Source organism: Centropristis striata, chromosome 9 (assembly GCF_030273125.1).
Source record: "Centropristis striata isolate RG_2023a ecotype Rhode Island chromosome 9, C.striata_1.0, whole genome shotgun sequence".
Taxonomy (NCBI): Eukaryota; Metazoa; Chordata; class Actinopteri; order Perciformes; family Serranidae; genus Centropristis; species Centropristis striata.
This window is the reverse complement of record NC_081525.1, coordinates 18,013,166-18,033,058: the sequence shown is the minus strand read 5'-3', so window position 1 is coordinate 18,033,058 and position 19,893 is coordinate 18,013,166. Positions and strand designations below refer to the sequence as shown.

Sequence of the window (19,893 nt, the reverse complement as noted above, 5' to 3'; positions counted from 1 at the left end):
TTGTAACTATGTTTACTGAGGTGATAAATCGAGCAAGAAGAAGGGTAATTTTCTCATAGACAATCAAACTTCTTTTTGCAGCCCTTGGAATCGCCACCTGCTTATTAGAAATAATCCAGGTTTGAAGGCACTTCTGCATTGGCCTCATTTTACAGACCTAGAAGTTGCTGCTTGGGCAGTCCTTCTCCAGAATTTTTTTTCACAATTTTAATTTAAAAACATTTATTTTAATAGTGAAAATAGTTAGGGGGGAAATACACATCAAAAAGCAATACAGTGTCTTATAGCGCAACTTAATTAAAAGTATGCCCAATTAATTGAATTTTAACTATGCACTGCATTCAGCAGCACAGTCTCTCATCATGTGCAGCCAACACTACTGCACTGTTTGAGACAAAGGATTTTCATTACATAAGTGGAGTGAATATATGCTAAAATATTCTAAAACTGATTTGTTTCATAAATCAGTCCTTCACTTTAAACTCTAAGTATGCACACAGCCCATATTGTTCAAATTTCTAATTTCCTAACACAAATTTCACACTGTGGATTTATCTGTCAAATTCATTGATTATTTCTGCTCATAATGAGGTAAAAGTTTTGTTTCTATCTGACTGTGAAATGGTAAATACAGCCTGAGCAAATAACACCTTTTATTCCTGTTATTCTCTGAATATTGCAACCCTAGTATGGACTGACAAACAAGAAACGATATTTGTTTATTTTACCCCGTGCATCAGAAAGTGAATGAACTATTTTGTTGTTTGTTGAACAGTCCCTTCTCCCCGGCCAGACAACTCCTTCCATGACAGCAGGGGTCAGAGCCGGGGCCCTGACGGCAGCAGTATGACCAACCACTCCAAACGCCAGCCAGCATTTGACCCCTGGTAATTATCTCTTCCAACCACAACAGAACATTGTTTTATTTTTGTTTACCAAAGAATATATCCTCTAACTGAGGTCACCTTGTCAAAAAACACACATTTGTTCATTGTCATTGCTCTGTGAAACAATTTTATGGCAGATTAAATTCCAGTCTGGTCACATGAAATCGCCAGGTCTCATTGGGAGTTGAAACATATGGTACATTTTTAGTTTGGACGTCACGCTCAGTAGCCTTTGTTTTATTTTCAGGACTGGCCCAGATACTGTAGTGCTGAACTCCTCTGAGCCATCCAAAGAAAAGGAGAAGCAGGGTTTCTTCAGAGCAATAAAGAAGAAAAAGAAAAAATCACAAATGGTAACTTGTATGTCAAGAACTTTTGAGGATGTACAGATTTCATGCATATGTCCTTTGATGTCATTACCTTGTTTGTGAAGCTGTCTGTCCACATATTGTATCTCCTCCTCTGCTTATCAAATGTTTAATGCTTTGGCTTTATGACAGACATGTATAATCATTTCTTCTTGTTGTCACATTGTGCATCATGTTTCCCTGTGCCACCCGTCATGTGCCTCTGTATTACAGATGCAAGTCCCTGAGGGAAGGCCTCCTGTCATCAAGAAATGTCTTTTCCCTCTGTTTAGCCCAAAGAATAACAAAAAGCATAGTTCCTCTGTGAGAGTCCTCCCTGTAGTGTCCTCTCCCATGGTACATGCTGTTTTACACTCTCCTACTCACCTCCTAACTCCCTCTGATGTCGCATGCATTAACCACAGTAATCAAGAATGCATCACCGATTCATTTTAAGCTTGTTTCCAGTGGTTTCCTTTAATCATTTTATAAGAATGATGAAAATGCATTCACTAATAATGAGCTATCAACACAAACCAGTCAGATCCATGAGTGCGGGTACAGTTTTAGTACATAAATTAGGGATGGGTATTTGGAAGAAACCTGCCAAGTCAATTACCTATAATGTTAACGATTAATTAATCTTTTTTTTTCCTGCGTGCATACATGGGCAAAATGAAAGATATATATACAGTACTATGCAAAAGCCTGTTTTGATAGCGGACGCTTGTATTCTGAAAGGACGAAAAGAGACTTCCTGTCGATCGTAAAACTAACTCAACTGAGATAATACTGTAAAGATAACATCAAGGAGTTCAATATTTTATATTTTAACCCCCGAAGAGGCATGAAGTTAGTTTTGCTCAAATTAATACTCTTGTATTTCTGTGTGTTTCATAATAGTTATTGCAACTTTCAGTTTGCAAACTGTAGCTTTATCCAGCTTAATTCTCAGCTCATTGGCTTATTGACATACGGCCGCAGAACTGAACGCTCGGCCGTGTTTCAGTTCAGTGAGTACTGATACGCAGTCATCAAAATAAAAAGATACACAGATCAATTAAAAATTCTATGTGAACGTCCAAATTCTTAATTACCATTAATCGATCAACGATTAATTATTCCCACCCCTTACGTAAGTCTTCATCAGTATTAAAAATGAGTCAATAAAGCCGCTGTTATGATTGTTCACGTTGTTGATATTTGATTATTTATTTAGTAAAAGAGGTTTTTCTAAACACAGGGCTGTTCTTAGACATGTAAAAGAAGAATTCACAATAACTGATATTCAGCGGAAGGCTAATTTTGGCTACTGTAAAACATGCTTTAAACAAGATGTACTGATCGGAAAAACAGTCAACTCCTTGCAGTGTTTGTTAGTGCAACATAACATTGAAAAATAAATTTTTAGGCGACTGAAAAATGCAACACTTACCTTTCATGAACTTGAAATACACTGTGAAAGAAACGTACAGTGCCATGCATAAACATTGCTACGGGTCTATCCTGATTGACAGGTCACCGTGGTAGAAACTAGTCAATCATAAGCCACTTTATAGCATATCCTTCTTAGTCATCTATTTTTATTCTAAATGGGAACATAACTAACATACTTGGAACTAGCGATTGAGACCATTAACTCCTCAGAAAAATGTTTACTGAGGTGATAAATCAAGCAAGAAGAAGGGTGATTTTCTCACAGACTTCTACACAATCAAACTTCTTTTTGCAGCTAGTAGACTCGCCGCCTGCGTGTCATTAGAAAGAATCCAGGTTAAAGGCACTTCTGCATTGGCCTCATTTTACAGACGTAGAAGTTGCTTCTCCAGTTAAATGAATGGATCTGGCTGGTCGTTGTGTTCAGAACATTTGATTCTGATCAGTCGCCACTGATTTTACACACAGCCCTAACAGCATGTCTCTGGTTATGAGCTGAGGATGAGCGAGAGCGCTCTGGCTTTGGTTAAGCTCATGAGATTTTAGGAGTCTGTTTGCCTGGTTACAATCACGTGAAGCTTTACTACTACCAACATCACACACATTTGATCAACTTCTCAAAGTGTACCTTAACCTATGACCTGATTATACAGCACAGATCAGGAGGGAGGAGGAACCAAAATAAATCTAAACGCAACAACATTTTGACATGTTACACTGACTGCCAGTGGCAGTAATGGTTCAGCATGAAACAGGTGTTTGAAACTCTTTCTTCCCCTCACATTTCTATTTATATGTGACAGTCTGTTCAGCTGCTGAGAGGGGGTTAGCGCTGATGACAGAGCACAAATAAATGCAATCTGGCCAGGAGGAATCAGGCAGTCAGACTCAGAGTTGCTGAAAAATAGTGTTTGCTGCAGAGAGAGTAGATCATTTGAAAATACTAAGGTTTCAGATATGCCATGGGGTTGTATTAAAAGTAATTCCAAAACTTTATCAATCATAAACAAGAGGAGTCGTCTCTTCTCTTCCTCAGATCAGTGAATGCTTAGGGTTTCAGGCACCGGCATGTTATGTTCTTTTAAGTTTTATGAATTCACTGCACTTAAGACCAAACAAGGCCTATTGCCAACAATTACTATGTAAATGAACACATGTAAAGGACAACATGACACGCACAAATGTGTTTTTTACGCACATTTGGAGGTTTTAATAGGACTCTTGAAAAAACCCTTTTCCATATTGTAAAAAAAAATTTAGATTTTGATTCGTATTTAGAAACAGCCTTTAAACGAGCCATAAGGAGTGATAGTGCAGAGACCATGGATGCATGAAAAAAATGGATACAGCATTGTAATTGGTGCCCTGTTCATTCCTATGAAAGTGGCCTAGTGGCACATGCAGCAAAAAAAAGTGAACTTGTGTTTCCTTTAACCCTGCCTCCTAACCCCAACCCCCAACCTCAGTCACAGGCTAATTCACATTAACAGAGAAAGGAAAATAACTCTGGATTTGTGTATTAGTGAACTTCACAGTTTTATCAGACATATTGATTTAAATAAGCACTATTATGTGTTTGTACTACGGAAGTGTTTCTCATAATAAAACATGTAAACATGTTGTAGTTGAAACCCAAAATACAAGTATGAGCCTGAAAATTAGCATAATATGTCCCCTTCAAAAGACATTTTAAACACATTCTGTGTCTCTTTTTGTCCTTTACATAGTGTGGACCACCATAGTCATTTGTTTGAAATAGTAAGTTTGCACAGGTTAAATGACATCCTCATGCAATGTGTGAAAGGTTCCTAATGATGGGGTGGAAACAGTCATCCAGAAGTCCTCCAGGTCCTCAAGTCATCAGAGCAGCCGCCACAGGACCCGCGACAAGAGCAGAGACCGGGACCAAGACCGAGACAGGGACAAGGACTGGCCACCTGAGAAACTGTCTGATTCACACTCTCCAGTAAGTCTCATAGAAAAAAAATTTAAGTGATCCTTGATACTTGTTGTTTTAAATATTTATGTCATCTGTAATGCGTCATGTCCCTTTTCAGAGTCAACCACTGAAGTCTCTGCGCAAACTCCTGCACCTTTCATCCTCGTCCTCCAACCAGACCGCACAGTCTGACATGCGCTACCAGCCGCTGCCTAATCAGGCCTCCGCTCAAGGTGGTTTCACAGAAAGCCGAGGTCACTCAGGGGTCAGTACGCCCCAGCTGAAGAGCCGACAGACAGCCTACCCGCTGCCCGGACAGCTGGAGTCTGGATGGCACTCGTCTGCTCTGGGCCGCCCTGAGGGCAACCCCTACCCGGAGCAAATGAGCATCAAAGGAGGCCAGAACGGGCACGGCTTCGGACGCCCCTCCAGGTCTCGTATGCCAAACCTCAACGACCTGAAAGAGACGGCTCTGTGATCCCCGTCACCCTACAGCTCTCAGATCCACTTCAGACTCCTCCGTCTCCCCTCTGTTGCTCCTACACTTCCCTTGCGTAACAGTGCACCTGCTGACTACACACACACACATGAACACAGATACCAAACCTTTAGTTTTAAACACTGCTTGCAAACGGGCCAAAAGCCTTTTTATGTCTTCATTTTTTTAAAGCTTCCATGTTTGATAGACTTTATATTATTACTTCTGTAATTCTGATTATAATTTGTATTATAAAGTAAATATATTACAAATTAAATATATATATACATATATATATATATATATAAATGGATAGATGAAGTGTAGATTTTAAGTGTAAGTATTTTTGTTTCTATTCAATATAGAAATATAGTACATTTTACTGCGTAGTATTTCCTTAAGACTATTTAAGGCATTCTAAACAAATAAAGTTTTATCAGTTGTTACAATGGAGATTGGTAATGTCAGTAACTTTGCAGTGTGCTCATCTCACCCAGGATTGTAACTCTTCGTCCAGGCTGTCCTGCTTCTGAATGTGCTCTGTCATACTGGTTACAGATGCTCAAAATGTGCAACTGCAAGTCAAAGCAGTTTTGTTCTTGAAAATATAGCTGTAGTGCAAATTTTTCTGAGTTGGCACTGACAATCTTTCAGGCTTAAATCTATTTGTTCTTTTTTTTTTTTTTTGATATTTAGGTTTTTATGTCTTTTTGTAATGCAGCCATTTTAGACACTATGGTGCCATAAACTGACAGAAATCCTAACCTACATCGCCCTCTGTAGGAGACAATGAAGCACTGCATCTACTGTTTTCAAACTACCATGCACTAACTAATGTTTAGGCACTGACTTTTTACACATAATATGTGTAAATCATCATTTTCATATATATTTTAAACAAATGGTATACAATAAAAAATATGGTTGCACCTCAATCATTTAAAATAGAACACATGTACTAGTTGTTCCTTGTACAGACTATACTGATGATCCTTTTGGTAGTAATGTAATCTAAAATTATTTACTGAAATGTCTATGTAAATGTGTTGAAGCAACCTTATGGATTACTTATACAGTAGTTATCTTGATTCTTCGAGGAACTAGTTAATGGCAAAAGACATCTGAAGTTGATACTGAGGGATGTCATTGTCTCTGATAACTTCCCTCACTGTCAAGGAAGTCTGTTCGTTTTTCATTTCTGACTTAAAGATTTAACATAAGCATGTCCAAGTGACTTTACTTGTTTAATCAGTTAAATAATGTATGAACGCATCCAAAATATTATATAAAGTTTAACCGCTCTAAAAATTTGATTTGTACATGAATTGTTGCAAATTGTTGTTGTCCTTTTTTTAAAAAAAAAAAATCCCTATTCATTGTTATAAAGTAATTTTTACAGCAGCTAGACGAACACAAAAGCCATTCTGGGTGTAAAAGTACAGTGGTTCCCAGCCTTTAGCCCTGTCAGATGAAGTCAAACAATCATCCCTTCACCACACCACCAATTTTAGCTATTTCAGCCATTTCTACCACTACTTTGTGTTAAGTAGTTCAACTGTAACCATTTGTTATAGCTTTTTCACCAATCTTCTGTTACATCTATGCTAGCTTACTATTACTTACTATTAGCACTGTTGGTTTTATCTAACTAATTAAACCATCTTTAGCTAACTACAATTTATCTATTACATTTTGCCATTTCAACCATTTACCCAGTAATTCAAGCTATTTTAACTGTTTATCAAAATACATTTCACTTTTTCAACTGTTTATTACTTTTACCGTGATTTCAACGCTATTTCCACCGTTTTGGCTCAACTAAGCTATACGCTAGCGAGCTAACTATTACTACAATTTTAACCATTTCCCGAATACTTTTAGATATTTCAACTGTTTATCCATTTCACCAATTCATTACTTTTGTATTAGCTCACTTTTTAAACATTACGTTAAGCTAACTATTTAAACCATTTGTCAATCGCTTTTAGTTAACTGTTTAGATTACTACTTGCTAGCTTCTCATTCAATCTTAATGACCACATGTTATCAAGGCCCAAACTTTCACAAAGTAATTACTTTTTAAATAGTTCAAAACAGTCAAAATAATGAGTTCCAGAAAACTAACCATTGTTTTGATTGAAGTCACTAACTGGCTAACTAAAATGTATCTATTACATTTTGCCATTTCAAACAATTACCAAATTATTCAAGCTATTTAAGTGTTTATCTAAATACAGTTTACTTTTTGAACTGTTTATTTATTTATTGCTTTTCCCAACATTTTGTCTCGACTTAGCTATATGCTAGCGAGTTAACTATTGCTACTACTATGCTACTGCAATTTTAACCACTTCCCCAATACTTTTAGATATTCCAACTGTTTATCCATTTGTTTTCACCAGTTCATTATTTTTGCTCCCGCTCACTTGTTAAACATTACGTTAAACTAACTATTTAAACCATTCGTCAGTCGCTTTTAGTTTACTTTTTAGATTGCTACTTGCTAGCTTCTCATTCAGTCTCAAAGTTCACATGTTATGGAGGCCCAAACTTTTACAAAATAATTACTTAACCCTCCTGTTATGTTCGTTTCTCAGGAACAGCAATAATGTTCATGTCAATTTGACCCAGGGCATGTTTAATTATCTAAAAGTGTCAAAAACCAAAAAATCCCAGTAAACATTATTTATATTTCATCATAGCTTCACTTACCATCTCATCAGTGTTTGGTGTTCTTGACCTCTCACAGATCATGGTTCAATGAGGATAATTCAGTAGTTTTTCTTTTTTTAAAAATGCATGTTCAAACGTTTTTTTATGTACATTGGAAAAACCTACATACACTAGTTTTACATGACATTGATATGTGAAATGAACCATTTTAATTTTATATGTTGATAACACTTATCAAGCCAAGCAGAAGAAGTTTTATTTCCCAAAAATACTTTTTTAATCCAATTTTTTTTTTTTAGATCTTTAAACTTTTACATGGGTCAATTTGACGGCAACATAAGAGGAGGGTTAATAGCTTAAAAAATAATTCAAAACATTCTCAAAATAATGAGTTTCAGAAAACTAATCATTATTTTGATGTAAGCCTACTAAGTCAATAACTACTAGCCTACGTTTCTTTTTATGATGCAGGGTCTTTTTTTCTTTGTTTTCATCTTATTTTTTCTTTTACTGGTGTTAATGGACTTCTATACCATGTTACTAATGTCCATTAAAATCAGTTCTGCTACTCCGAAGTCTTTCTATGTTAATTACAAATGCAGAAGTGCCACCAGGGCTACATGAACCGCTGGTTGGGAATCACTGTACTACTGTATTTTTTATCTGATTACGCACACTGAGCCACTTGGGAGAAGCTTATGAGAAATCTTAACATGGACCCACAGTGGGGGCAGAAGCTCTGCACTGTAACATTGTTTTCTGTCTGAGATAAAGTGCCATGAAAGTAGCTTGGCAGAAATAAATCCTAAGCTTTGTAATGTTGCACTTTTAAGAGACTGTATGGCTCAGCAATATTGCCCTAACTCTGTAAATTCTTCCTCACTTCATGTTCATCATGTGCACAGTGTGTGAAGACTGAAACACGGGGCCTGAGGCTCCCACAGTAACATGAGTCCCAACATGACCGTATCGTATTGTGTATTGTGCATCTGTAAGGACCGTGCACACTCTGTACTTGACACAATACATTTTTCTCTTTGGATTATTGTTTTTGCTGAAGGAGCACCGTGTATTATATTAATACTGATGTGTGACTACTTGTTTGGTAATATTTATAACAGAAGATGTTTATCAACTGTTTAAATGAAATCAAGTATTACATTTGTGCTTTTATTACAGACACAAATTAGTAGCATAGTCAGTGTTTATCTGCTTTTTTTTTTCAACAGAGCATTTACATGAGAGCATAAACCCACAAATGAATGCTTAACAATTTTAGAATATTCATGTTTACATATGTAACAGTAAATCTCAAATAAAACATTTGATTTGAATCTTTACCTGTATATAATTTTTTTTGGATTATAGTGTTTGTTTGATTGAATAAGTCGACAAATCTTGCTTTTATTCCTGTAGCTTTATTGAAGGTAACACGCCTCCAAATTGCATTTTAAACTGCAGATCCCCTGTATACACTAAAGATGTCCAATTTTATATTTACATAATTAAACAATGAATTCACTTTAAGACCGATAAATAGTGCATCCAACATGTCCACCTTCCCAGACTTAGTGTGCTTTAAGCCTCATTAAAGAAAGACAGATATAGACACAAAGTTACATGATGGATCTTTCAGTGCTGGACCGATGTCCTCCTTTTGGCAAGCGGCAGGTTGGCAGGGGAAGGATGGACACTTCAGGAACACTTGTTCATGCACATGAGCAGCTCCAGCCTCATGCCTATGCGGGTGTGCCAGCCCAGCGGCAGCAGGCGGATGTAACGGGCGACGATGGGTGGGCGCAGCAGGTTCTGTACCGTGGAGGAGCGGTCAGAGTTCCCATAGAAGACCTGAAGAGTAGAAAGTAAACTTCAAACATACAGTACACATCACTCCATCTATTACTACATCTCATAGGATGTTGGATCTAAAACTATTGCTTTTTACATTATTTACATATTCCATGGTCATTATGTGCTCATTCAAAATTGCTTTTTTAACTTTCTGGTGTATTTAAAAATTGCTGTGGACAAGTTGAAAGTCAAACAGAAGTGAAAATAAAAATCAAGATTATGGCTGAAACTATTAAAGTCCTTATTGATTATTTTCTCGACTAATCGTTTGATGTACAGTCATGGAAAAAAATATTAGACCATAGTTTTCTTCAATTTCTTGTTCATTTTAATGCCTGGTACAACTAAAGGTACATTTGTTTGGACAAATATAATGATAACAACAAAAATAGCTCATAAGAGTTTAATTGAAGAGCTGATATCTAGCCGTTGATAATAACCAAAAATCATTATCAAGAAAACCATGGAAAATGTCTAAATATCGTTTTTTAAATTAAACTCATATGATCTATTTTTGTTGTTATCATTATATTTGTCCAAACAAATGTACCTTTAGTTGTACCAGACATTAAAATGAAGAAGAAAATGAAGAAACAATGGTGGTCTTACAATTTTTCCATGACTGTATATTTACTATTTCAGAAAATAGTAAAAATCACAATTTCCTGAAGCCAAAAGTGACATTGTCCAATCTCCAAGGATATTATTAACAATGATATAAAACAGAAAGCAGTGAGTGCTCACATTGCTTAAGCTGGAACCAGATAATGTCTGGTGTTAGTGCTTGGAAAATGATGGTTAACCAGTCATCAGTTATAATTTCAACTCTTGTCCACACACCAAGAAAAAAAAAGCCACGCTAAACTCTGCCTCGTGAACTTTGGAGAGACTTCACCAGACCTTTAGCGTGGCATTTTCATTAGTTTTTTAATTCACATACATATTGGGACCAACATGAACAAACCATTATGGAAAGACAAAAGGCTGTCAAAAGGAAAACTACCTAAGATCTAGGAGTTAATAACAATAATTAGTTGCTCTGAATCTTAACAAAATGCTAGAATCACTGCGTTTACATCCCTGATAGGTACAATTATTAACAGCTATAGGTATAATTAATTTAATAATTTAGTGCTAACCATAACGAAGGAATATAACTGAAGCTGTGTGTTTGCTGCAGTGATGAAAAAAGTATTAAGATCATTTAGTTAAGTAAAAGTATTAATTACTTCACTACAAGTAAAAGTCCTGCAGTCAAAACTTACTGAAGTAAAATTAAAAGTACTCGTTATGCAGAATGGGCCCACTCAGATTGTTTTACATATTCCAAATATAATATTATATTATTTGCATTGATGCTTTTATATAAGCAGTATTTTAGTAATGTAAAGAGAGGGCTCATTTAATAACTTAATGTGCTGTTATAAGATTTAAAAAATGTTTTAAGTCCAATCACTTGAAATTGATCATATATTTCATGCTAAATCTTGACCTGAAAGTAACTAAAGCTGTCAGCTAAATGTAGTGGGGTAAAAAGTACAATATTTGCCTAAAAATGTAGTGAAATAGAAATAAAAAGTTACATAAAATGGAAAAACTCAAGTAAAGTACAAGTACCTCAAAATTGTATTTAAGTACTTGAGTAAATGTACTTAGTTACTTTCCACCATTGCTGTGCTGCCATAGAAGTCTGAAGTCTAGAAGTTTGTTTCGTGTCCAAGACTTTCAGATAATTTGTTATTAAGTTGTTACTGTGATATTTATGATATTTTAAAAGCAAGTTATTCTGTATTAGTAAAGTCTGGCAAGATTCATCATCATTTATTGCATAAAGTGATTTAAGAATCTACAGCTCACTCACCCTGTTGTTTCCTGTCTGGTCTTTGTAATAGATCCAGTTGAGAGTTTCCACAGTGCGATACTGGATGCTGTACTTAGTGATCCACTCATCAGCATCACAGCGGCCCTGGGTGAGGATACCAGAGACCACACCCACCTCCTTCAGGTCGATCTGGATCCACTGATGCTGGTCGTTAAACTTGGAGAGCCAGGCACACCTAATAATGATCAACACACCACCAGGTAACTTTACTGGTTTATTTGCACTATTGCACACTTGTATTTTTTGGCCTAAAACAGTGATTTAAGTTGGTAAAACTTGGAAATATAAATTATTGACATTTAGGGCAATAAAGTAAGTTAGCACAACAAAGGAAAGCCAGTTGTATGCTAAAAAAACCAGTTGGTGAGTTGTTGTTACTTATATCTTTAAGTTGGGGTTCACAACAAGGGACAATAGTTCTGCTAACTCTTTTTTTTTTTTTTTAAAGATTCTTTTTTTGGCATTTTTTTGCTTTTTTACTGAAAGTGATAGATAGAAAGGGGGTGATAGAGGGGAAGACATGCGGCAAAGGGAGCTCAGGCCGGATTCAAACCCGGCTCCGCCGCAGCAAGGACTCAGCCTTAATGGTAAGCGCTCTACCAGTGTGAGCCACCGGGACGCCCCAAGTTCTGCTAACTCTTATTTCTTTGTTGTGAAATTTGGTCATTAGCGAAAGCTAGCGGCTAACTGATGCTAGCGGCTAACTGATGCTAGCGGCGCTGCTTGTTACAGCTACAAGAGTAGCCATTAGCGTATCAATGCTAACTCAAAATTGTGGTCGCAACATTAGCTGACATTTCATAGCGGCGTTACAATCGTGCCAATTCAGCACATTGCAGAAGTTAGCAGAAGCAAGGATTAAAAGTTATTATAACTTATAATGTAAAATTATAAGTTAGTACAACTTACAGTTGAGTTGACAAAAATCTGAATTCAAAGTTGAGCAAACACAAAAACAAAACTTAAAATATGTAGTTTAATTGTCCAACTTAAAATTTTATCGAAGTTTGTTGCCTCGAAATTTTGAGTTCACCCAACTTGATGTTTTGCAGTGTATTAGGCCTTCTGTATTTTTTCCTCTATTATATACTGTATGTAATATACCACTTATATAAATACATTAATATATATATATATATATATATATATATATATATATATATATATATATTGATGTTCATACTACTACAAGCAACAACTTATTTAACCTATTTAACATGCAAAAATATATTTTCTCTAATATGCAATATCTGAAAAATGTACTCTCAGGAAAACAAACACAAATATATATATATTGATGATAAATGCTAAATAGCATAAATGTATGTATATAATGTGTATAGAATGTATGTATATGTCCTTTTTTTATATTCTTTATTCTGTTTTCTATATCCATGTGTCTGTATCTTGAGCTGCTGTGACAACTAACAAACTCCACTGCAGAATAAAGAAAGTCTTATCTTTTCTTATCTTAGATATGCTTTTTTGTAGTATATTCACAATAATACTAGTAAGAACTAGGTTGTCAGGACGTACCCAAAGCCCTGGTTGTTAAGGCGAGCCTTTGTAGGGACCCAGGAGGAGTACCAGCCGGCGTACTGGTCCTGATTGGAGCAGCTGATCTGGTCTGATGTTACAGATCCAGATTCAAAGCCCAGAGCTCTGTGGTAGGGACATTCTGTGGAGGACATGAAAACAGCATTAAAGCTTTTAAAATCTTAGTCATGTTAACATGGAGAAGACTAAAGTTGACCTCATAAATAAGTCAGGAGAATTGCTTGGCCACTAACATTCTGTCACCTTTTTAAGAGGGTTGGAGTGGGGGACAGGGGGTCTTTAGGGGGAGATAGTAGGTCAACAATAGGTACCACATACAGTTGCATCTCAATATATTAGAATATGATGAAAAAGTCCATTTCCAGTAGTTCAAGTCAAATAGCTCCAACCTAGTATTTAGTGCATATAGATGGCCATACTTTTCAGAGGCCAACATTTCCATATTAAACATACTTTTTTAAATTTGTCTTTTGTAATATTCATATTTTTTGAGATACTACATTTTAGGTCTTCATTAAATGTGAGCCATAATCATTTTAATTAGAAGAAATTAAAATAAATTAAGACACGACATGTTTCATTCTGTGTGTAATGGATCTATATAATGTGTTATTATCACCTTTTGAATTACTGACATAAATAAACTTTTCTATGATATTCTAATTTATTGAGATGCACCTGTAGAAGTACACGTCTGTACACCACTGTTAATTGTGGATTCATTTTCATTGCGATGTTTGGAAGAGATTGATTAATAATGTTTTGAGAAGGTATACACTTTATCTGTCAAGAATAAATCACATTATTACAACCACTTCATGGAAAGAGGTAAAAAAAAATATTTTATTCCAACTTTATGGGCGACGGTGTAGTAAAGGTCATCTTAAGGATAGATACCTGGTTAATTTGAGATGCAGCTCAGCACTGTGTGTCAAGATGTTCTAGTCATACATCTGTCATCAAAATTAGTTAATTAACCCTCCTGTTATGTTTGTTTCTCAGGAACAGCAATAATGTTTGTGGGTCAGTTTGACCCAGGGCATGTTTAATTGTGTTCTTTATCTCTCACAGATCATGGTCCAATGAGGATAATTCACTTGTTTTTCATTTTTTTAAAAAGTATATTAAAACTTTTTCATGTACGGTGGAAAGACCTACATATAAAATACAATAGTTTTACATTTTTCTTTTAATTTTCTTTTTAATTTTTTTCTTTTTATGGAGTGACGTTGATGAATTAACTCGAGACACTTCTTCTGTCAATTTGACCCGCAACATAACAGGAGGGTCAAATTAATACATTAATTGATTAAATTCAGAAAGTGAAGAAAGGCTTAGAAAATTCTGATATGAGTGTAGAAGACTATTCCCTGCCTAATTATGTCTATTGGTTGATACTATTTGTTACACAGATTTGGTCCCTTAAAATATGACCCTTTTTTCCACTTGAGAATTTATGAAAATTGTCAAAAATATAAACAAAAATAAAATTGAGCTGTCGTTGTCGCAGTCGCAGCTTTCGAGTCATACCCAATTTATGCAACTCCAGCATACATAACCTATTTATACTGCATGTTTTTTTGCCCCAAACTGCATGGAATTGGCATAAAGAAGGCATGTCTATAAAGGAGAGACTTAGAGCCCATTTTCATTGACATGTCTTGAGGTCAGAGGTTAAGGGACCCTTTTGAAAATGGGCTTATCTGTTTTTTACCCTCGCAAAAATTCAGCTTAACTTTGGAGCATTACTTCAGACAAGATATACTAACATGCTATCAGTATCTTCACTGTGTTGTTAAACTGAGCATACACCATACATACTACAGACTCTGACAGAAAAGAAAAATGCCAAGGAGATGAAAACTATTTTTGCAAAAAATAAAAAAAATAAAGTACATCCAGTTCCTTAAAAAGCTGACATGGTGTTTGGTTCAAATTAGGGCTGGGCGATATGGACCAAAAGCTATATCCCAATATAATTAGGCTGAATATCGATATACGATATATATCCCGATATTATATTCGCAAAGTGAGAGCAAATGTTCAGTCAAAGTCAAAGCCAAATATGACATGTCATAAGCAGTTTTATTGAAACCGTTTTTTTAAGTGAACATAAATACTGTATAACAGGAGTACCTTTTTTTTTTTTTAAATCAAAGCTCCATAAAGTGCACATTTAAATAAATAAAAATATCTTAAATATAAATAGCCTATGTATACAGTATAATGTCAAAGTAACATTTGAATGGCATCATGATTTCATTCTGTAATCAGGTATTGTGAGCAGCCATCTGCTTGTGGTGATCTAGTTCACACTAAGATGTGACACTTTGAAGTATTGCGTGTTAAGGTGGCAGCAGATGATCGGGACATCATCTGATGCTTTGCCCAGTATCATGCAATTAGGTGAAGGGCATGACCTATTTTGGGCTCCCTAATCTGCTCATCACATTCCTGCACAGGTAATGAGATTATCCCGCGGCATTTGTCGTTCCAGACTTCCTTCTTCCAGGTAGTTGTTCATTTCCTAAACTCAAACTTCTTTATAACAGATCGAGGCCCTTTAAGTAGAAATGTGGTTAAAAATTGTCAAGATGGTATGGAAGGTGCTTGTGCACCGCTGCAGAGATGCACTGAGACAGAGCCGAGATTAGAGCGAGTGCATGAGAGGACACAGCCAGCTACCATCAGCTGTGTGATCCATCACACCAGCTGGAGCTCTCTCTGAGCCTCAAACACCGAAAAACTCCACAGGATGCAATGCTGCTGATCATTAATCTTCACACGTGTGGTGTTTTTCTACCGTGTCATTGTCCTTCACATAACCTGCATCCCATTTTTCACTTTATATAAGGCCTGGGTTATAATGTACATCCAACATTCTCATTAATGAAGAAGCCCTTGGCCCCTGCTGTGGCCCCTGTGTCAAATTTATAATAAAATGATCAATTTATAACGATGATATGTGCTGGTGCCAAAACCAGAACTAATATGACTCAACGTTCTACACGGAACAATTCTTACCTATTTTTGTTCAAACAATATCTCATTGTACACCCAGAATGTGTACATTGTATAATAATTTAATTGTGCAATAAAAGCTTGTGTATAATTTAAAAAAAAAAAGATCATTCTCACTGTACTGCACATTCAAAATTTAAAAAAAAGTTATTGTGCACAAATATTAGAAAGCTCATTGTCATACAAAAATAGTTGTTATTGTTGGTAGGTGTTATTGTTTCAAGCAATGTATTTGTATCTTCCAAATATACTTTTCAAACTTTAAAATAAGCTAAAATAATAGTTTTTAATGCTTAAATATCATCTTTGTTGTTTTTCAATATGCCCCTCTGATTAAACACTGGCCCCTCTTTGGCCCCCACTGTAAAACTGGTCTAGAAGCGCCACTGTGTGACCACATGGAGTCCTCACCTGGCATGCAGTTCTGTGGGTGACCCTGAGGTGGCGGGGGCAGCAGTGAGGTGGGCAGGACAGGTGGGCCGGCGGTGGGGACGCGTGTTGGTGAACCAGCAGACTCGCAGTCACAGGTGCAGGCTTTGATGTCTGATGTCCATGTCTCGATCTCCTGCTGGTCCTCCTCCTGCAGCTCCTCCTCCTGGACGGCCTCCTCCTCCTGAAGGACACATAGGGACAGGGAGTCAATACAGAGTTTGAATCATATTTCAAAGTTCTTTTGGATGATTTATTATCAGGCACCTACCTCCTGTGAGTGAACAGCGATCAGGGCTGTACCACATTAACAGAAGCATGAAATGTAGAAGCAGATGGAGGTAAATGTGAAAACCAAACCAAAAAAACTAAAGAAGAAAATGAACAAAAGTGAACACAAATTATTTTATGAATTGTTTGCAGTTAAGATTAACAGGACAATAATTATGACAAATATCTCAAATTTGTCTGCATGATTTCTTTATGTGCCACCAGAAAAAACCTGAATTGAAAAAAAATCATAATATTGCAGAAAAGAATAACTTTAAGCTATTACAAACAATGAAGAGCTCATTAATCACTTAAAATATGATACTTTGATCAACAAAAAACTGCTCCTTTTTAAGGCAGATAATGTGCATTATGATTTAATAATATCCCTGATGCACAGTGACTTACCCTGAGATAGAAGCAGAAGGAACAGCACAGCAGCACATCGAGCAGTGACCTCCATCTTCTTCAGCTGTGCTGAAATGTGGTGAGTGTGTGATACCTAACGCTATGGTGGATAGGATTACTGTAATCCACAGGCCTGTGATGGCCTTATCTAACACACGTTATTGGCCCTTAGACACCTCACTCAGGCTCGTCTATTGCACTGCACCTGTGGTGAATATCTATCACAGCATAAATTCAGCATCATGCTTTATAGCGGTGGTGTCTCTCAGGACAATGTCAATATTACAGCCTGCTCGTGGGTTTGAATACATGGATGACATGGTAGAAATGGTCAAGGCCTTTCAAAGTGGATGGCAGGCCTCCTCAGGAAAGCTCCAGCCAGTTCCAGGAGTTAGTTGTCAGAAGAAGATGAAATAGAATAGCCTAAATGTGTGCGATGTGGCGTATGAGACAGTCCAGAGATATAGTTTTGGGGAATTTTCCTACTTTTCCCACCTGCCCAGAGTCAGAAACGAATAAATGCCTTTGGAAATATATTTTTGAGACTGTCGTCCCCTCTTCATTTGTGCAAGTAGTTTGATATGTTTTTTGATATTTAAGTGTATTCATAGGCAGTGACTTCTAGTGGCCATAGTAATAACAAAGGGAGCAGAGGGGGAAGTCAGATGACATAGCATAAAGAGTGACAAAGTCCGTAGAGGGGGGTGGTTGGGTGTCATGTCCCATGGGAAACCAAAAATCAATGCTGACCTATTCTAAGTTAACATAACTATGTAACTAAATTAAATATGACTTATAGCTAGTATTTTAACCCAAACCATGAACTTTTACTAAACCTAACAAAGCTGCAACTGTTTCACAAAATTACCAACGTGTTTAAAATAATGATCGTTACGTTAAGGTGCCAGTAAGTAACACTAATAATTAACAATCCTTCATGTCCTATAAGAGGGTAAGACAAAGACCTATGTGGTCGTATGGATGGTTGGATGGTTTTTTGTAGTTAGCATAGTTTTAGATTATGTTGACTGAATCAATATTTTTGAGTGTCTGTGAACTCTAATAACTTAACCCTCCTGTTATGTTCGTTTCTCAGGGACAGCAATAATGTCCGTGGGTCAATTTGACCCGGGGCATGTTTAATTATCCAAAAGTGTCAGAATTATATTTCATCATTAACTCCATTACTAACCATTTCAATCAATATTTAGTGCAATGGTGTTCTTTACCTCTCACAGAACATGGTTCAATGAGGATAATTCACTTGTTTTTCTTTTTTTTTTTAAATGCATGTTAAAACTTTTTTTAATGTACATTGGAAAGACCTACATATAAAAAAATGGTTTTACATGGATTTGATTTTTCTGAATTGTATTACATTTATAATTTTTTTCTTGTTATGAAAAAATACTTTAGATTTTTAAACTTTGAAATGGGTCAATTTGACCCGTTTAGGGCAAAATTAACATAAAGTTGTTGGTTCCACCCCTTTTATTTATATGCATTTATTTGATTCAATAAAATAGCCCTTTCGCAATATAAAATTCACATTTTTATATAGAGTTCTGAGGGTCAACTTAGCTACAGAGCCATAGGTTCCTCACTTCAATGAGGATAATTCACTCGTTTTTTATTTTAAAAAATTGCATGTTTTTTAAACTTTTTTTATGTATATTGGAAAGACCAACATTTTAGGTTTTATTTGATTTTTTCTAATTTTTATTATTTTAGAATTTTATTTTATTTTACAAGGAATCAATTTAATTGTATATGTTGATTACACTTATTAAGTCAAGCAGAAAGTTTCATCCCAAAAAAAAAAAACTTAAAAAGAAAAGATTTTAAAACTTTGAAATGGGCAACATAACAGGAGGGTTAATCATGACCCAATATGCATCCAGGGACTTCCCAAAATGTCGAACTATTCCTTTTTTACACTTTGACCCTACTGTGTTAGACAGAAAATGTTCCTGGATAAGTCAATATTTCGGTGCCCTTAGCAGAGAGGCCTCTTGTCTCTCCACTTGCTGTGATGTAACTATTGATTGGTGAGTGAGTGAGTGAGAGAGGAAATCAGCGTGTCAGTTACTGAGCCAGCGTCACATTGTCCACCCTGAAGTCCTGACGTCGCGGATTCTCAAAAGTGTTCTTAAGATAAAACTTAAGAAAAAAAAAGATGCTCCCAAGAATGTTCTTAAATGCTATACGCCATTTGTTTCTTACGAATTGTCATATGTCTTAGGAACTTCTTAATTTTCCTAATGTTTTTAACTTAAGATCACTCACGTGACAATAACGTTTTTATCCGTGAGCTTTGGTTTAAGTAATCGGCCTACTAATATGTTCATAGTGATTAATTAAGTAGTATCAAATACAGCAAATGCCTCTTTGATTTACTAAGATTACACTGTAGTTTAATCTAGGAATAGGCCTACAGTCACACAGACTAAAAGGCCATTTTAAGTATATGTCAAAATATATATACTGCCAAAATACATTTTATGTAATACCTTCACAAAAAATACCCTGACCAACTTAAATTAACAAAATGTGTATTGTATAGGGCTAAACTAAATATTAAAGAAATCAAATAAATGTCATACAAATGCGTTAGAGTAAATACATATCAAGACTTACCTTTTCACTGTAGCTGTTTTAAGACTGCTCAGGGCTTCTCTTAAAATTGTGAAGAAATATAAGAAGAAATCTAAGAA

General features: G+C 35.9%; 2 protein-coding genes across 7 annotated transcripts in view; one reads left to right on the top strand and one right to left on the bottom strand.

The window, feature by feature from the left end:
• LOC131977138 (cyclin-dependent kinase-like 5) overlaps positions 1-9,101 on the top strand; it is a 54,278-nt gene extending 45,177 nt beyond the window's left edge. For 4 of the 6 annotated variants that reach the window (XM_059340332.1, XM_059340334.1, XM_059340331.1 and 1 more), the window contains 5 exons: positions 776-887; positions 1,135-1,240; positions 1,469-1,591; positions 4,476-4,637; positions 4,729-9,101. In XM_059340332.1, coding sequence (XP_059196315.1) covers positions 776-887; positions 1,135-1,240; positions 1,469-1,591; positions 4,476-4,637; positions 4,729-5,088 — 863 coding nt within the window. In that variant the 3' untranslated portion in view covers positions 5,089-9,101. The remainder of the gene's footprint in view (positions 1-775; positions 888-1,134; positions 1,241-1,468; positions 1,592-4,475; positions 4,638-4,728) is intronic. The other 2 variants (XM_059340335.1, XM_059340337.1) reach the window with 2 other exon arrangements.
• On the bottom strand, positions 8,930-16,715 carry LOC131977139 (retinoschisin-like; the record flags this gene model as incomplete). The annotated part of the gene is made up of 4 exons (XM_059340338.1): positions 8,930-9,609; positions 11,474-11,669; positions 13,031-13,172; positions 16,484-16,715. Coding segments are annotated over 4 exons (723 nt in total), but the record flags the coding sequence as incomplete, so codon positions are not given.
• Between the last annotated feature and the right edge of the window lie 3,178 nt (positions 16,716-19,893).